Consider the following 17,237-nt stretch of genomic DNA (forward strand, 5'->3'; position numbering starts at 1 on the left):
GAATAGACTATTAATTAATAACAATAAATAAACTCCTATTAAAAGAAATAACAGTAATTATTTTAATAAACATTGACTAAAATCTAACTAAACCCCTGGGGAAGAAAATTTTGTGATCAATTCAACTCCAACGGTATTTAGTGAACTCATCCACCCCGTAGAACACAAGATTCGTCAACTCTCCCTTCAGTCTTGTTTTGAACAAATGAGAACTCTCCAGGCTTTTTAGTCTCTCAGGAAGAGCGTTAAGGAACCCGACACCTACTTGGGAAGGGAGTTTCGCAAACGCAGCTGTGCGGTGTTGGACAGTGCGAAAATCGTCCCTTGCTCTAGTTCCATAGCTGTGGATAGCATTGCCTTGAATTGGTAAGTGTTGGAAACGGCAATAAACCACAGTCTCCAAAATGTAAAGGGAAGGTAAGGTCAAGATTCCAAGCTCCCTGAAAGCAAGCCTACACGTCTCTCTTTCATGTTGACTTAAATTTGCAATTAGTCTGATGGCTCTTTTCTGGAGTATAAACACCCTTTCAAAATCTCGATTGGAACAACCACCCCATAACCTAATTCCATAGGTAAGGTGGGGGTGAACAAGGCCATAATAGGCCATGATTAGAACTTGTTTTGTGCAGGTCTGTTTGAGATTCCTTAAGGCAAAAATACCTTTTGTGATTTTGGAGCAGAGGCTATCAATGTGATCTTGCCAGTTCAGCGCCTTATCCAGGTGCATCCCTAAGAACTTGATAGAATCAACCTCCTCTAGAGAGGTGTCATCTACCATTACTGTGGGTGTAGACTCATCGTCACGGTGACGAAGTGCAAAATGAATGTAACATGTTTTTGATTTGTTCGTGCTTAAATTTTCGGATTGGAACTTTTGAATGCAGGCGTTCAAGTTGATGAAGCTTTCAATTTCAAGGGTTTCTTGGGAATTTGATTCAAAATAGAGAGTCGTGTCATCTGCATACTGTATGATCTTCCCACTGTTCATTGAGGAGTGGATGTCATTGACATAAATCAGGAACAAAACTGGACCAAGGATTGATCCCTGCGGGACACCTTGGTAGACCCTTGAAGTCTTTGATTTACCATCCGACACCTGTACATACTGAGTCCTACCAATGAGGAATGATTTCAGCCAGAGAAGGGGCACCCCGCGGATGCCACTTAGCTCCAGCTTTTGTAACAGGATGTCATGATCCACACAATCGAACGCCTTAGAAAGGTCGATAAAAACACTTAGTTTTTTTTTGCGACTCTCTAGTCCCTCGAGGACATCTTCAATTAACTTATTTACCGCATCAATGGTGGATTTTCCCGGTCTAAATCCATACTGATTCTCTGAGAGAATATTATATTTATCCAAAAAATTTTGTAGCCTCAAAAGAAAAACTCTTTCAAAAATCTTACTCAGAACTGGTGAGATTGCAATTGGGCGGTAGTTGTTTGAAATTTGTGGATCATCTTTTTTGAAAATTGGAATGACTTTTGATGATTTTAATGCAGATGGGAAAGTTCCAGACTGAAGAGAAGAGTTAATTAATTTTGTTAATGGGGTTAGAATAGGTAAATATACTTGCTTTAGTACCCACACTGATATGCCATTAATGTCGTCAGATCTTTTAGCTGAGAGGTCATGAATGATACGTGCCACCTCGATTTCGCTGGTTGGGGATAAAACTAGGGAAGAGACGGGGCTGTGCCAGTGATTTTTATTTGATGGCATTCCTGTTTTTAAGTTTGTATTTCCTTTCCCAACAGACAGGAAAAATGAGTTAAATTCATTTGCTACAGCCTCTGGGCTACTTGTCAGGTTCCCATTGACATTGAGTGTGATTGGCTTACATTTTCTTTTATTGTTTTTCATGTTGTTTATAATACTCCATGTGGTTTTGGAGATATTCTCTGAATTTATAATTCTTTTGTTTATGTCGTAGGCTTTCGCTGCTTTTATAACATTTCTGTAAATTTTCTTGTATTGCTTGAAAAACGTTTTAAATTGTTCATCGTTTGTTGTTCTATTTATCTTTGAAAGAAATTTTATTTTTTCTCGTGATACAAGAATACCACGAGTAATCCAGTGTTGTTTGTATTTTTTTGCTTTTGTTTGTTTTCTTTTAAATGGACAAGTGACATCAAGATGGTAAATCAGTGTTTTGTGAAAACAATTAAAAGCCTCATTGGACGATGAAACGCCGTCTACAAAATCCCAATTCTCAATGGAAAGATTCACCATCTAAGAAATGTTGATTGAAATACTACTGTATTCATAGTTGGGAAAGTTAGTAAAAAATTCTAAATAGTATAAAAACTAACGAATAAAAAAGAAGTTAGCCAAAAAAACTAACAAATATTGCTATTTGTTAGAATTTCTATTCGTTATTCCCTTAAGTATGACTGTATTGATTGATTGAAAGAACCGAGTTGTAAACTATGGAACAGGAAAGTCATAGAACCCCACCAAGTAGAAGAAATTGAGATACCTAATGTTTTTTTTAAAGAATTTTTATAAGCCTATATAATTAAGGCCACCTACAAGATGAAGATTCTACAAACGATGAACGAGGTTGTTAGCCAAATTGTTACAATTTTTAGTAGAAAACATAAACTTAGGTTTGTTATATTGCAGAGAAAAACCCCTCTAAGGCTAAATTTAACTGGTATGTCAAGGACATTAAATTTGATATATTTCCATAAAAGTCAAGTGATTTTTGAAGAATATGACTAGATCCTTTACTAAAACTGTCATTGAATAATTCAAATACTATTCACAGTTAAGGGAAACAAAAAATCATCTGAACAACATCAGGCCTTTTAACAATGTATTTTCTCAGGTAGGCCTAAATATAATCGAGGTTATTACAGCAACCAACCAAAAGAATGACAATTGAAGGAAATATATAGACAAAAAACATATGATGGGTAATCAGTTGGTTCTCAAGTTGTGTGAAGAAATTGTTTTGCTATTTAAAAAAATGACTGAAAATTGTTACATATTGGCGACAATTGTGATACGGTACCATGCAGGCTATCAATATATATGGTTATGAGTAGGCTTGTATGGAAACATTTATAGAAAACACTAAAAAACAAGATAAAATTTTGAATAATAGGAAAATTTTATAAGAAATGTTGATTATGTCGAACCGGTATGGACATCGTTGGTATTTCCATTAGTTACATAATCTTTAAGTTGTCTCTTTTAAACTCATCGGAAATTATGACTGTTTTTTGTTTTCAAATATCTCACCTTTAATACTTTGCCCACTAGTCCAATATGAATACTGCACAATTGTGATATTGTATTGTAAGTAATTAATCTTGGTTCAGTTATAAAAACTGAAGTTTTAATTCATATAGCTTAATCAAACCTAAAACTAAAAAAGTAAGCCATTCCAGTAGTGTACAAAAAGGTAGTACCTAAACAAGCATCTTGACGCAAACAATTTTATATGGCAAGGCAATGTCCATTATATCTTGATGCAAACAATTTATATGGCAAGGTTGTTTGAACCCAGTGACAGGACCTGTATAATACAATAACTAGATGAAACCCGTCGAAATCGACGGTTGCTTTAAAGGCTTAACGCTAATAATAATTTATTTACCTATTTTGCCTGAAGGTCTTGTAGTTTGAGCTAGTACTCGATGCGGTGAATGAATGAATCACCCAGACGCAGTACAAGTGGATCACACCAAACGTGCGGAACGAGATGTACCCCGCCGCTTGCGTCGCCGTCAAATACAACACTTGCGACCGCGATTGTGACCGTATAGTGAATGGAAGATATAGTGTAAATATGTACAGTAGTGTATGAAGATGCTGCACTGAGCAGCAAAATGCACATCGAGTACTAGCTCAACCTACAAACTACAAGACCTTCAGGCAAAATAGGTAAATAAATTGTTGTATTATTATGGCTAGGCAATGTCTCAGAGAATACCTTACTAGGTGGCGTTCGCAGAGGCATCCACAAAATTGAGCGGAGCCATCAAGGGTTTATATTATATCGTTTTGGTCATACTGCAGTAATACCAGTCGTTTTTAATACATGCGTTGCGGGTCTAAAGTAGCATTTTCATCTTTAGGAAGTAAAAATAGTTTTTATCCTCTATGGAGAAAAAATCAGCTGTTGTCAACTCAGTTGTAAATTTCGATTGTAAACGATTACATGTATCGAAATGTGTATCGATTCGTGCTTCGTAATTATTTTAACCTACAGTCTACAGTCTCTTCCCACAGCGTTTTAGCATAGCAGATACATTTATCCATTCCCACACTCAACACGCTCACCTTTACTACATCCTTCACCACCTCCTACGTCGTGGACCTATTTCCCTCTCTTCCCATAGCATTTTAGGATTGCAAATACATTAATGTAATTGCCAAAGACAGTTCCCACACTCTACACTGCAAGCCTTACTACTTCCTTCACCATTTCCTACGTCATAGACTCTTGTTTCCTTCCCTTCTCATAGCATTTTTGGATTAAAGATACATCAATCTAACTGCCACAGACGGTTTTCATACTATGCTCATACTTTACTACTTTCTAAGGAATTTCCTACATCATGGACCTGTTTTCATAACTTTCCATAGCAATTTAGTATTTTAGATACGTTAATCTAATCGCCACAAACATTCCCCACACTCCGCACTGCTAGCCTTTACTACTTCTTTCACCATTTTCTATGTCGTGGGGATGCTTCCATCCTTTCTCCTAGCATTTCAGCATTGCAGATACATTAATCTAACTGCTACAAATGGTTTCCAGTTCGCACACTCCACACTGCTCACCTTACTACTTCCTTCACCTCTTCTTACGTCGCGGACCTGTTTCCCTCTCTTCCCATTAAATTTTAAGATTGTAGATACCTTAATCTAATCGTCATAAACAGATCCCACACTCCGGAGAGCTCACCTTGACTACTGCCTTCACCTCTTCATCCGTCTCGGACCTTTTCTCTCCCTTCTCATAGCATTTTAGGATTGCAGATCCTTTAATCTAATCGTCATAAACAGTCCCCACACTCCAGACTGCTCGAATTTACTACTTAATTCACCACTTCCTACGTCATGGACCAGTTTACCTCCCTTCCCATAGCATTTTATGATTGCAGATACCTTGATCTAATCGTCATAAACAGTTCCCACACTCCGGACAGCTTGCCTTGACTACTTCCTTCACCACTTCCTACATCGTGGACCTGTTTTCCTCCCTTCCCACAGCATTTTATGATTGCAGATACCTTAACCTAATCGTCATAAACAGTTCCCACACTCCGGACTGCTCGCCTTTACTACTTCCTTCATCACTTCCTACGTCGCGGACCTGTTTCCCTCCCTTCCCACAGCATTTTATGATTGCAGATACCTTAATCTAATTGTCATAAACAGTTCCCACACTCCGGACAGCTCGCCTTGACTACTTCCTTCACCACTTCCTATGTCGCGGACCTGTTTCCCTCCCTTCCCATAGCATCATAGGATTGCAAATACCTTAATCTAATGATCATAAACACTTCCCACACTCCGGACTGCTCGCATTTACTACTTCCTTCATCACTTCCTCCTTTGCGGACTCGTTTTCCTCCCTTCCTATAGCATTTTATGATTGCAGATACCTTAACCTAATCGTCATAAACAGTTCCCACACTCCGGACTGCTCGCCTTTACTACTTCCTTCATCACTTCCTACGTCGCGGACCTGTTTCCCTCCCTTCCCACAGCATTTTATGATTGCAGATACCTTAACCTAATCGTCATAAACAGTTCCAACACTCCGGACTGCTCACTTTTACTACTTCCTTCACCACTTCCTACGCCACGGACCTGTTTCCCTCCCTTTCCATAGCATTTTGTGATTGCAGATACCTTAATCTAATCGTCATAAACAGTTCCCTTACTCCGGACAGCTCGCCTTGACTTCTTCCTTCATCACTTCCTACGTCGCGGACCTGTTTTCCTCCCTTCCCACAGCATTTTATGATTGCAGATACCCTAATCTAATCGTCATAAACAGTTCCCACACTCCGGAAAGCTCGCCTTGACTACTTCCTTCATCACTTCCTCCTTTGCGGACTCGTTTTCCTCCCTTCCTATAGCATTTTATGATTGCAGATACCTTAATCTAATCGTCATAAACAGATCCCACACTCCGGACTGCTCGTCTTTACTACTTCCTTCACCACTTCCTACGTCGCAGACTTGTTCCCTCCCTTCCCATAGCATTTTATGATTGCAGATACTTTAATCTAAACGTCATATACAGTTCCCACACACCGGAAAGCTCGCCTTGACTACTTCCTTCATCACTTCCTCCTTTGCGGACTCGTTTCCCTCTCTTCCCATAGCATCATAGGATTGCAGATACCCTAATCTAATCGTCATAAACAGTTCCCATACTCCGGACCACTAGCCTTTACTACTTCCTTCGCCACTTCCAACGCCACGGACCTGTTTCCTTCCCTTCCCATAGCATCATAGGATTGCAAATACCTTAATCTAATGATCATAAACACTTCCCACACTCCGGACTGCTCGCATTTACTACTTCCTTCATCACTTCCTACGTCGAGGACCTGTCTACATCCATAGATATTATCCATATGTAGATGTTATCCATAGCATTTTATGATTGCAAATTTCTTAATCTAATAGTCATAAAAAGTTCCCACACTCCGGACAGAACTCGCCTTGACTACTTCCTTCACCACTTCCTACGTCGCGGACCCGTTTTCCTCCCTTCCCATAGAGTTTTAGGAATGCAGATACCTAAATCTAATCGTCATAAACAGTTTTCACACTCCAGACTGCTCACCTTTAGTACTTCCTTTAGCATTTCCTACGTCACGGACCTCAAGCTAGTGTCGTCATTTGATTATATTTATGATTCATACCGTTTCTGTTCTAATATCTGTGGAATAATGCTATCAGCTATTTCTTTATCTACTGCATTCAAAAGTCAACAGCTGATCATATGTTTTTGTTTATGTGTCAAATACTGCTTCCATAAGGATTACATTGAATCTTTGAGACCCAGTGGGGCGGATTCCTGAGAGTTATTTTTAACGCCATATAGATGTTGGCACTCACCGATATGGTCTTTATCACCATCCAAAATTTGAAAACGATTGATTCAGCCGTCTAGGAGGAGTTTGCGTATTACGAAATGCATAAAAGTCGATGTATAAGAGCTTCGCTCGCTCCGCTCAATAATCATGATATAAGTCTAAAATGTCAAAACACATAGTCTATCCGAAAAAGTCGGATATTTAACGGATAGTGTTGGACATCAATTTTGGGCTCCAACCCGATTTTTTGGATATCCGCACACCTCTAATTTTGATTGAATTTAGCAAATTTGTATATTTCATACTAAGCTGTCAACATTTAAATAAAAAAAACAAACCTTCCATGTAGCAGCAAATCTAAGTACTCATTCAGATTTATGTTATTTATATAGGAAATGTAAGTCTTATAAATCTCACTTTATGTTTTTATAGTTTACATTGAATGAGCTGGAAAAGGAGATGAATGAAGAAGATAGACACACCATTGATCTCCCAGCCTTAAGAGTCAGACTTTTGAATTATGAACCTTTGACACAACTGAAAAATTTAAAAGCAAACTTATACGGTATGTTCCATTATGATTGTTTTTATAATTATTTTGTACTAGCTGTGTCACGTTCTATGTATGGGGATCTTGTAGAAAGTTGAAACCTTCTTAAATTCAAAATACCCCCGCCGCAGCAAACCTGCAGACTAAGCGAATTTCCATTTGACTGATTGGATTTACACTGAAATGTCTACTTAAAAATATAACATTTATTCCCGATCTAAATAAAATTAGTTTAACAAGTACTAGGTTTGCTGCATCAGGGAGGGTAAAACTGTTTTTTTTTTATGTGAATAGTTAGTAAGAAATAAAAACATTTTTAAAATTTGATCAAAATATGTTCACAAACAAGCAAACTACAACTGTTTACTTATTCTCCATAAGAATAACATGGGAATTTTAAATTTACAATTTTTTGGAATTTTCTCCGTAACCATTAGGCGCATAATAACTCTTCAATTACTAAATTATTTGTTTTTTTAAGCTCTACAAAATGGTTTGGAAAGAAATTGCTAAATTTTATGTTTTTTGGGTCAAAAATGGGAAAAACCTATTTTTACCCCATAAAACCCCCCGTAAACCCCCGTTCCCATGGTCCGATCATGCTGGATCGCGAACTCGTTCGAATAAACGTACGTTTACACGTTTGTACCAAATTTCATCAAAATCGGATCATTTTTGCTCGAGTTATCGTGCTGACGGACACATATATATATATATATATATATATATATAAATATATATATATATATGAATTTGAACGGATGGTGTTTTTGGCCTCTAGGGACCTCAAAACGAAAAAAAAAATCGGTCCCGCGTCCAGGTCTTACCATGAGTACTATGGTAATAGCTTATTCCCTATATGGGAAATTCGCTAACAGGAGTTGGTTTGCATATTTAGCATGCATTTTTCAAGATATGCTGGCAAAACTATTACTGTATAGGAATACATATAAACCTTCGCAAATACAGTCCAACCTCAGTATAACGAATCTGAAGGGACCGAACTGAATATTCGTTATACCAAAAATTTCGTTAAAAGGAGCTTCGCTATATTGAGGTTAAGTTTGCAGGAATTCCGCTAAGTCGAGGTTCAGAACCAGCATCAGTCAATATAGGTCGGGATTTGACCTCATTAAAACACAATTAAAGTAGCCTAGGCTACAATACTTTAAAGTACAGTGTTTACATTGTAAAGTAGAACCTCGATTATCCTAAGTACTAAAGGGGAGGGATCTTTAATATTGTGCAATCATGACATTTATAGTCATTGACCTTGGTACAGGTTATAAACTGTAAGTTGAAAATCACAGCTTACTCTAACCCATCTAAAATCTAGCCAAACACTGTATTGTATAGCAATAAACCACGTAAAGAACAAAACAAAACAGTAGAGAGTTTTGTAAGCTACTGCTCGTGATAGGCCGGTAGGCTACAGTACTGTTTTAAATCACAACAGAGGAATGTCAGTACTGTAATAATCATCAACTATAGCATTGGTGTTGCCTTAGTTTATACAAATCGTATTGAAAATAATAAAAATATTAGATTAGAGTCGTTATAAAAGTGTATAATCATAACCAACTTAAAGATAATAAAAACACTTGTAAAAGGAATGTGAAGATAACGATGATGCTATTCTTTCTCTTTGCTTTGTTCTTCTATTCTTTTTATTTCTTAGGTTTCTCTTCATCCAAAAATTGTACAATACACCATAGTTACTTATCAAACAATCACAGCTCACAAAACATTACGTCTTCATCAGTCCTCAGTGAATGAAATCAGTTCTCAGTTGTAACATAGCGCGCAGCGACGACAGCAGACAGGGATGTATAAAACGGAGCAGATGAATGTTAGCGCAAGCGTTGACATCACCTTTCCATTTTATTTGCTGACGAAACAATATTTGGGGTTCGTTGTATCGAGGGAGGGACGCAGACTATTCGTTAAGTAGAGGTTAAATTCGCTATGTAGAGGTTCTGACAATGATAAATTCGTTATATTGAGGTGTCTTATTTTAGCCGGGATCATGAACATTTTTTTAAATAAGGTCGTTGATATGGTTTGTTATGTAGAGGTAAAATATAAATTTTGTCTTATAGAGAGTTCTAGGGGATTTAAAAAAAATGTTATATCAAGGAATTTGTTATATCAAGATTCGCTATCAAGGTTAGTAAAATGACTCTAATTAATTATGAAATAATTAATAGAAACAGGCATATCCACTCAACACAAAATCTATTTCATGAATGCTTACAAAACAAAAACAATAGAAAAACATATGATAGTAAAAATTGACATTAATGAAATATTGTACAGTCTTAAAGAAGCTACAACAATCTCCCCCACTATTTTGAACTGGCAATGGAATTATGAAAGAATAAAGTCCTTGTATCGGCACGGCATTTGTCTTTGTCGCCTTGATCTATCTTGACTAACAGAAACTTTGGCATTGTTTGTTTCTGTTCCCTGAACTACTGGAACCTCTGCATTGTTTGCTTTGGGAGTTGGTGGTCTTTCCGAAATTGACAGTCCTTCGGAAGTTGATAGTCTTACGGGAGTTGATGGTTTTTCAGGAGTTGATGGTCTTAAGGGAGTTGATGGTCTTTCAGGAATTGGCAGTCTTTCAGGATTAGAACGAGTAACAGGATTTTCTTTTGTGCTGTGTTTGAAGCCCGTGGAACATCAAATATGTGGATTGTTCCCGCACTAACAATTTTTGGTTTTGGTATCAAAGTAGACCGCAATTGAACAATGTGTCGTTTTGCAAGTCGGCCTGACTTGTCAAGGGAAACTAGATAGTTTCGAGTTCCCCACTTTTTATTTACCTCTCCAAACTCCCAAACTTTCTTGTTGTTTATGAAGAGACGAACCTGAACTCTCTCCCCCTCATGGAATGAACGTGCAGAAGGAGCATTTCTAGTTGAAGCTTTTTGTACGTTAGGAAAAATGGCATCCATTCGTATTCTTAACTTCCTGTGGAGGTAAAGTTCAGCCGGTGATTTGCCACATGCTAGAGGAGTTGCCCGGTACCGCATTAAGATTTTCTGGACCTTTATTGCCATTGGTATGTTTTCAGAAGCTGTGGACTTCAGGCGGTTCTTCAATGTTTGAACAGAGCGTTCTGCTAAGCCGTTTGTTGCTGGATGTCCTGGAGATATGAATTTCTGGAAAATGCCATGAAATTTGCAATAAGCTTGGAATGTATCACTTTGAAAAATTGAGGCGTTGTCAGATACCATAACATTCGGGTAGCCGTGTGTAGCAAAAATCTGTTCAAGCAGATGTATGGTATTGGAGCTGGATGGTGCGTCTTTGATTACTTTTATCTCTGCCCATTTTGATCTAGCATCAATACACACGAGGAAGTTGAAGCCTTGAAACGGTCCTGCGTAGTCAATGTGTATTCTTTCCCAGTTCTCTTATGGGATTTCCCACGGGTGATTTGGAGCTTTGGGCGGATTTGACCGTGTTAGTGCACAATTTTCACATCCTTTCACAAGATGCTCAATGTCCTTGTCAATATTTGGCTAGTAAACATAGCGCCGTGCTAGCTGTTTCATTTTTGTGATTCCAAGATGACTTTCGTGAAGTTCATTTAGAATCTTGTTTCTAAGTAGTGATGGAATGTACACTCTTTCTCCCTGGAAAATAATGTTCTCGACCAAAGTAAAGTCAGAATCAAGTGAATTGGTGAGTAGGTCTTTCAAAATCTTAGAGAGCACTGGATCTTTGGCTGTCTCATTCGTGATACTTTCAGCTGTGATTTCATGGCTTGAAATTTGAAAAATGGCTTGGCTGCAGATTTGATGTACCTCTTTTCCAATTTTCTTGTCTTTAGTAAAGTGAGTTTGTGTAAGAGGAGCTCTTGAAAGACAATCCACGTTTTTATTTTCCATGCCCTTTTTGAACACCAACTTGTAATTGAAACCTGACAGATATGATGCATATCTGAGTAAACGAGCTGAAGTCATTTGTGGTAGAGCCTTGTTATGCCTGAAGATCCTAGATATGGGCTGATTATCTGTTACAAGTTGAAATTGAGTCCCAAATAAGTAATAATAGAAGTGGGAGACACCAAAAACTATGGCCAATGCTTCCCGGTCTAGTTGACTATAGTTACATTCGGCATCAGTGGGTGAACGTGAGGCGTAAGCAATTGGTCTCTCAGTACCATCTATTAAGTGGCTAAGAACTGCAGCTAGTCCAGTAGGTGAAGCGTCTATGGTGAGGACTAACGGTAGTTTTGGATCGAAAGGTACGAGTATCCTGTTACTGCAGAGCTCAGTTTTGATTTGTTGAAATGCCTTTTCACATTCTAGTGTCCATTCCCATTTCTTATTTTTGCGTAACAAACGTCGCAAAGGAAAAGTGGCAGTTGAAGCATCTGGAAAGAAACGAGAGTAGTAAGAAACCATTCCTAAGAATCGTCGTAATTCTTCAACTTTTGATGGATGTGACATTTCTTTACAGCTTGAATTTTGGTAGGAGATTTCTTTATTTTGTTAAAACTCCACCACTCGTCCTAGATATTCTATTTGTTCTTTAAAAAGTTTATGTGTAAGTCAAAATCTGAGAGTCGTTGAAGACAGGCTTGTAGATTTCTTTTGAACTCATCCATTGTTGAACCATGGCAAATTATGTCATCAAAGTAGGCCTCGGTTTTAGGCAATCCCTTCAAAATTTGTGTAAGAATTCGGTTGAATTCAGAAGGTGCTGTCTTTATTCCGAAACTTAGACGATTGACACGATATGTTCCACGGTGTGTTGACATTGTCTGGATATTACTGGACTCTTCGTCGATCTTGAGGTGCAGATAAGCTTTGTACAGATCAAGTTTACAAAAGTAACGAGATCATCTCAAACTATCGAGTACATCGTCAATTTTTCGAATAGGATGGTTTGCCTGGACTATTTGTTCATTCACACCACATTTGTAGTCGACACAGAGATGAACACTTCCATCTGCCTTGGGTATCACGACTAGTGGTGACCCCCAATCACTTGACGTAACAGGCGAAATGGTTCCTTCATTTTCAAGTAAATCTAGTTCCTTGTTGACCTGATCAATAAGAGCATGAGGTACGTTCCATTCACGATTGAAAATAGGCTTTGCTCCTGATCGAAGATGTAATGATACTGTAAAGTTTGGAACGCATCCAATTTTTGGCTCGAAAATTGGCGCAAATTTTTCAAACAGTTCCTCAACTGAATTTACTGGTTGTAATTGAAGGGTAGTAGCTGGTCGCTTCATTTCAGCGTCAATTTCACACAGTTCAATACCCAGTCCTCGGATCCATTGGCGCCCTAGAAGTGCATCATGACCTGAAGGGACGATGTGAAGGTCACCTTTGAACTGTTTACCCTTGTATGATACAGAAACTGATACCTTTCCCTCTGGTTTGATTATGTCTCCAGAGTATGAACGGAAAGCTAGCCTTGATGGTTCTACAGGTACGTTCAGATGTAGACGTTCAAAGTCATTCTTCGCAAGGAGAGAAAATTTAGCCCCACTGTCAACTTCAAAACATTGTAATCTTCCATTTATAGTGACAGAAACAATGTACTTGTCTGAATCATATCCAACTTCAAATAAATCTACGACATCAAAGTTCTGGTAGATCGAATCAATTTTGTGCACTCCGTAATCAGAAGAGTCGTCACTAGAATAATCGTCATCATTTGATCCTGAATGTAGGTTGTTGGTTGAATTTAACTTTGATGTTGATTTCTTAGTCCTTGACATCAGTGTAGTTATGCAGACCGCAGAGACATGCCCTTGTTTTAAGCACTCCCCACATTGGAGTTTATACTTGTGTCTGTTACAATTTGCAGCAATGTGTTTGTTACTTCCACATCTAAGACAGACCTTCTATTCCGAGGGCATTGAAGTCAGGTCTTTTGTTATTTGAACGTTGTTTCCAGTTGAGAGATGACTTGTTGTATGAGCGATTGTTAGAGAACTGGTGGGATCGTCTGGAAGACCTTGAAATTTTGTGCTCTCCAGCGGAATCCATATTAAAGTTGTTAGAACATGCATGTTGGTGAAATTCTTTGCTTTCAACCTTAGATGCTTCAAGAGCAATAGCTTTCTCTAGAATGTCATCAAACTTTGTGTAAACGGATTGTAAAAGGTGTTCCCTAAGCCAATTGTCCTTCAATCCTTGTATGAACTGTGCCCGCAAGAAAACATCAGCAATTGACACAGATGTTCCACATTCATCGTTGGAGCATTCAACTGCAAATTCACATTCTTGAAGATCACATCTGAGGTCGGCCACAAACTCTGAAATTGACTGGTTTTCTTTTTGAAAGATATTTAAGAAATAATGTTGAGCAACAACAACACTTTTCTTTGGAGTCAATAGTTTCTTGAAGTCATTCAACAGAGTTTCATAATCTAATGATTTGAGTGGCTTGTCTGGGCCCAAAAATGCAGATAGGTTGTTATAATGTTCACTACCTATAGAATTACACAAGAGCTGAGCAATTTTCTTCTTATCAATCAAACCTTTCTGGGGGGTAAACTTCGATATGGTGGACTGTATAAAAAATGAGGGATGTGAGATATATTATGTTAAGATCAGCTTTAGAGACACACTGTGAGCACAAAATAATAAACTTTTAAATAGGAAGAAATGTGATTTGGTACCTTCCTTTTTACTGAAGTGATGTCTAGTAGACCGTTGACGCACTTGATGTTTGCTGGCCAGCTTTCGCGTACGCGACCGGTAGTTGCACCAAGAACAGTTTGAATACAGTTCACTTTTTTGTTAGGTGTGTCACAAATAAATACATAAGATAAACATACGATAATATAAGTTCAATTTATATGCCACAAATAGAGTAGGGGAATATTATAATAAAAAACTAGGGAAAATGGCGAGAACATGATGCCGGGTTGAAGAGTACATGGGGAATGGGGGAAATTGCCAGACATCACGTGACAGGGCAAGGGTCAGAACAAAATATGAATGAAGTCTGGATTCACCTAGGTTGCTTAGATGCTTGAATACGGAACACTTTCATTGTATAATAGTTAAACTTTTCTTGTTTGGCATTGAAGTTTTCGAATGTAGCAACATTTGACATTGTAGATTGACAGCTTTCTTCCCTGGGTTTTCCAATTGATGTAACAATTGTTTGAATTTGAGCTTGAAACATGTTTGACATCTCACGTACAAGTGCTTTTTGTTGTTCATTGAATGTGTTTAGAAGTAAGGTAAACTGTTGTTCATCCATTATAGTTTGAACTGTATAAAATATTAATGTATCTTGAAACTAGAAATTGAATGTAATTTTGAAAAGTAAATGTGTTGAATTTCACAGTGGCTAGTTGATTTTCACACTCGTCGCCAATTAAAATGACTCTAATTAATTATAAAATAATTAATAGAAACTCGCATATCCACTCAACACAAAATCTATTTCATGAATGTTTACAAAACAAAAACAATAGAAAAACATATGATAGTAAAAATTGATATTAATGAAATATTGTACAGTCTTAAAGAAGTTACAACAGTTAGACTGTACATTATCTGACAGTTTCAAGCCAAAGTGAATTATGCTTCGCAATTAAATGTCTCCCGATCGTGTTTGCCGTTAAATTTTGTGGTATATTTGAATTAGCTCTAAGGGACAAATCAGACAATCCTGGAAATTTTTAATGTTTGATTAATCCAATGACATAGATGTTACACTAAAACAGCACATTAAAAAGGCAAAAAATCGAGTATTTGTTGGCCTTTCTAAAACAATTAAAAACTATTTGCTTGACTCGATTTATTCAGTTTGCCATCAACTGATTTCCAAGGAAATTCACCAAAGCAGTTATGTAGCAATTCAAGCAGATGAAACCACAGACGTAGCTACACTATCTCAATTGGTTTTTATTGTTAGGTATGAATTGAATGGTCAAATTAAAGAAAGATTTATCTTTTATGTCAACCCCAAGAGTTTGAATGCTGAGGGAATTAGTGAAGCTATTTTTTGTGAATTGCAGAAGCTAGGGCTGGATAAAAGATAAAACCCCCAACAAAGTAATAGCCCAGAGCTATGAGTAGGCTACGATGAGTGCGCAACATACTGGGGTACAGGATAGGGTGAAAAATGCTTATAAACACGCCCACTACGTTCATTGTTATGCACATCAATTAAATTTAATTGTAGACAGGTGTTCCATAAAAAAAACAGGTTAAAATATTTTTCAGCAATATTGAAGGATTTTCAGCTTTTTTTTCTCAGTCGACAAAACGGACCAAAGTTTTTAAAGACATCGTTAAAAAACGCATGCCAAAAAATCCAGCTAGGCCTACTAGATGGAATTACAAATCAAGAATCGTTGCTACAGTACAAAATTACCACCATGAAATTGTTGAATGTCTAGGGAAAATTGTTGATGACAACAGCAATGATTACAAAACTATAAATCAAGCTATTGGCCTACAACATATCTTACAAAGTGACGACTTCAATTATTGGCTTGGATTTTTCAACAAAATTATGCCTCATGTAGACATTCTCTACAACAAAATTCAACATCGAAGTATTGATTGTATAAAAGCATGCAAATACGTAGACGATGAGAGATAGAGCTGTTTCAGAGATAAGGAATTCTCCCAATCTTGATCCACATACTGCGAGTGCAGCTGGATGTATTCAAGGCAATGAATCACTACATGAGTCATCACAAGCCGAACATTCTGAACTCGAACCCAAAACAAAGCGTGCTCGCTTTATTGATAGAAAAGACATTGTTGCTAAGGAAGTATGCAATGTCATAATTACCAGAATTAACGATCGTTTTAACTTCTTAGACCATCTGTCAGTTGGTGTGCTTTTTGAGCCTACATTATTTTCAAAATATAAAGAGACATTTACCCAAAAATGAGCTGATGGAAGCAGCTGTAAAAATATTTGGACTAAATAAATTGGAGCTACCACAAGAGTTATCTGTAATTTATAGCAGGGATGACTTTAAAACTGCCAAAGGATTGTTGATGTTATTGAACTTTATTTATGAAAATAATTTAACTGACGTCCTTACTGAGTCAGTTAAGCTGCTAAAAATTATTTGCACTATTCCCATGTCGAATGCTGAAAGGGAGAGGTGTTTTTCAACGCTTAAACACATAAAAACCTTTACAAGAAACACCATGAGAGAAGACCGGCTGAATGCACTAGCAATGTGCTCAATTGAGAAGGATCTTTTGAAAACTCACAATTTCAACGAGCTTGTCATCCAACATTTCTCGGAGCAGAAGGACCGACGGATGAACTTCTGTTTCAAACAATTAAATTAAGGTATGTATTTAGTATGTTAGTGTTATTTTTAACTTAAATAACGTGAGTCACCAATTAAGATTGTTCATAACCTGCGGGGTAGTTGCGTTTTGGGGGTATGGCCTTGGGGGAGAAGGTTGTATGGACGGGCGGGTAGCACGGGGTAAAATGTGCGCCATTCTGAGAACAACGTAAACACACTACTACTAATGACGCAACTCCAGATTTACGCACGCGCAGCGGCAAAAAGCCTTCAAAACAAGAGAGAGCCAATTTCTCTTGTTTATACGTGTCAGTTGACTTAACTCCCCACCATAGAATTTGTATACAGACA

At 37.6% G+C, this 17,237-nt stretch overlaps 1 protein-coding gene across 3 annotated transcripts in view; it reads left to right on the forward strand.

The window, feature by feature from the left end:
- The window catches only part of LOC128982079 (DNA helicase MCM8-like), a 149,778-nt gene that overhangs the window by 31,914 nt on the left and 100,627 nt on the right, over nucleotides 1-17,237 (forward strand). For 2 of the 3 annotated variants that reach the window (XM_054401122.1, XM_054401129.1), the window contains exon 4: nucleotides 7,504-7,636. The exons of the other annotated variant lie outside the window; for it this stretch is intronic. In XM_054401122.1, the coding sequence (XP_054257097.1) occupies nucleotides 7,504-7,636 (133 nt within the window). The remainder of the gene's footprint in view (nucleotides 1-7,503; nucleotides 7,637-17,237) is intronic. 3 annotated transcript variants of the gene reach the window in all.

This window comes from Macrosteles quadrilineatus, unplaced genomic scaffold, assembly GCF_028750875.1.
Source record: "Macrosteles quadrilineatus isolate MER2022 unplaced genomic scaffold, UCM_ALF_1.0 Scaffold_1__1_contigs__length_201487025, whole genome shotgun sequence".
Taxonomy (NCBI): Eukaryota; Metazoa; Arthropoda; class Insecta; order Hemiptera; family Cicadellidae; genus Macrosteles; species Macrosteles quadrilineatus.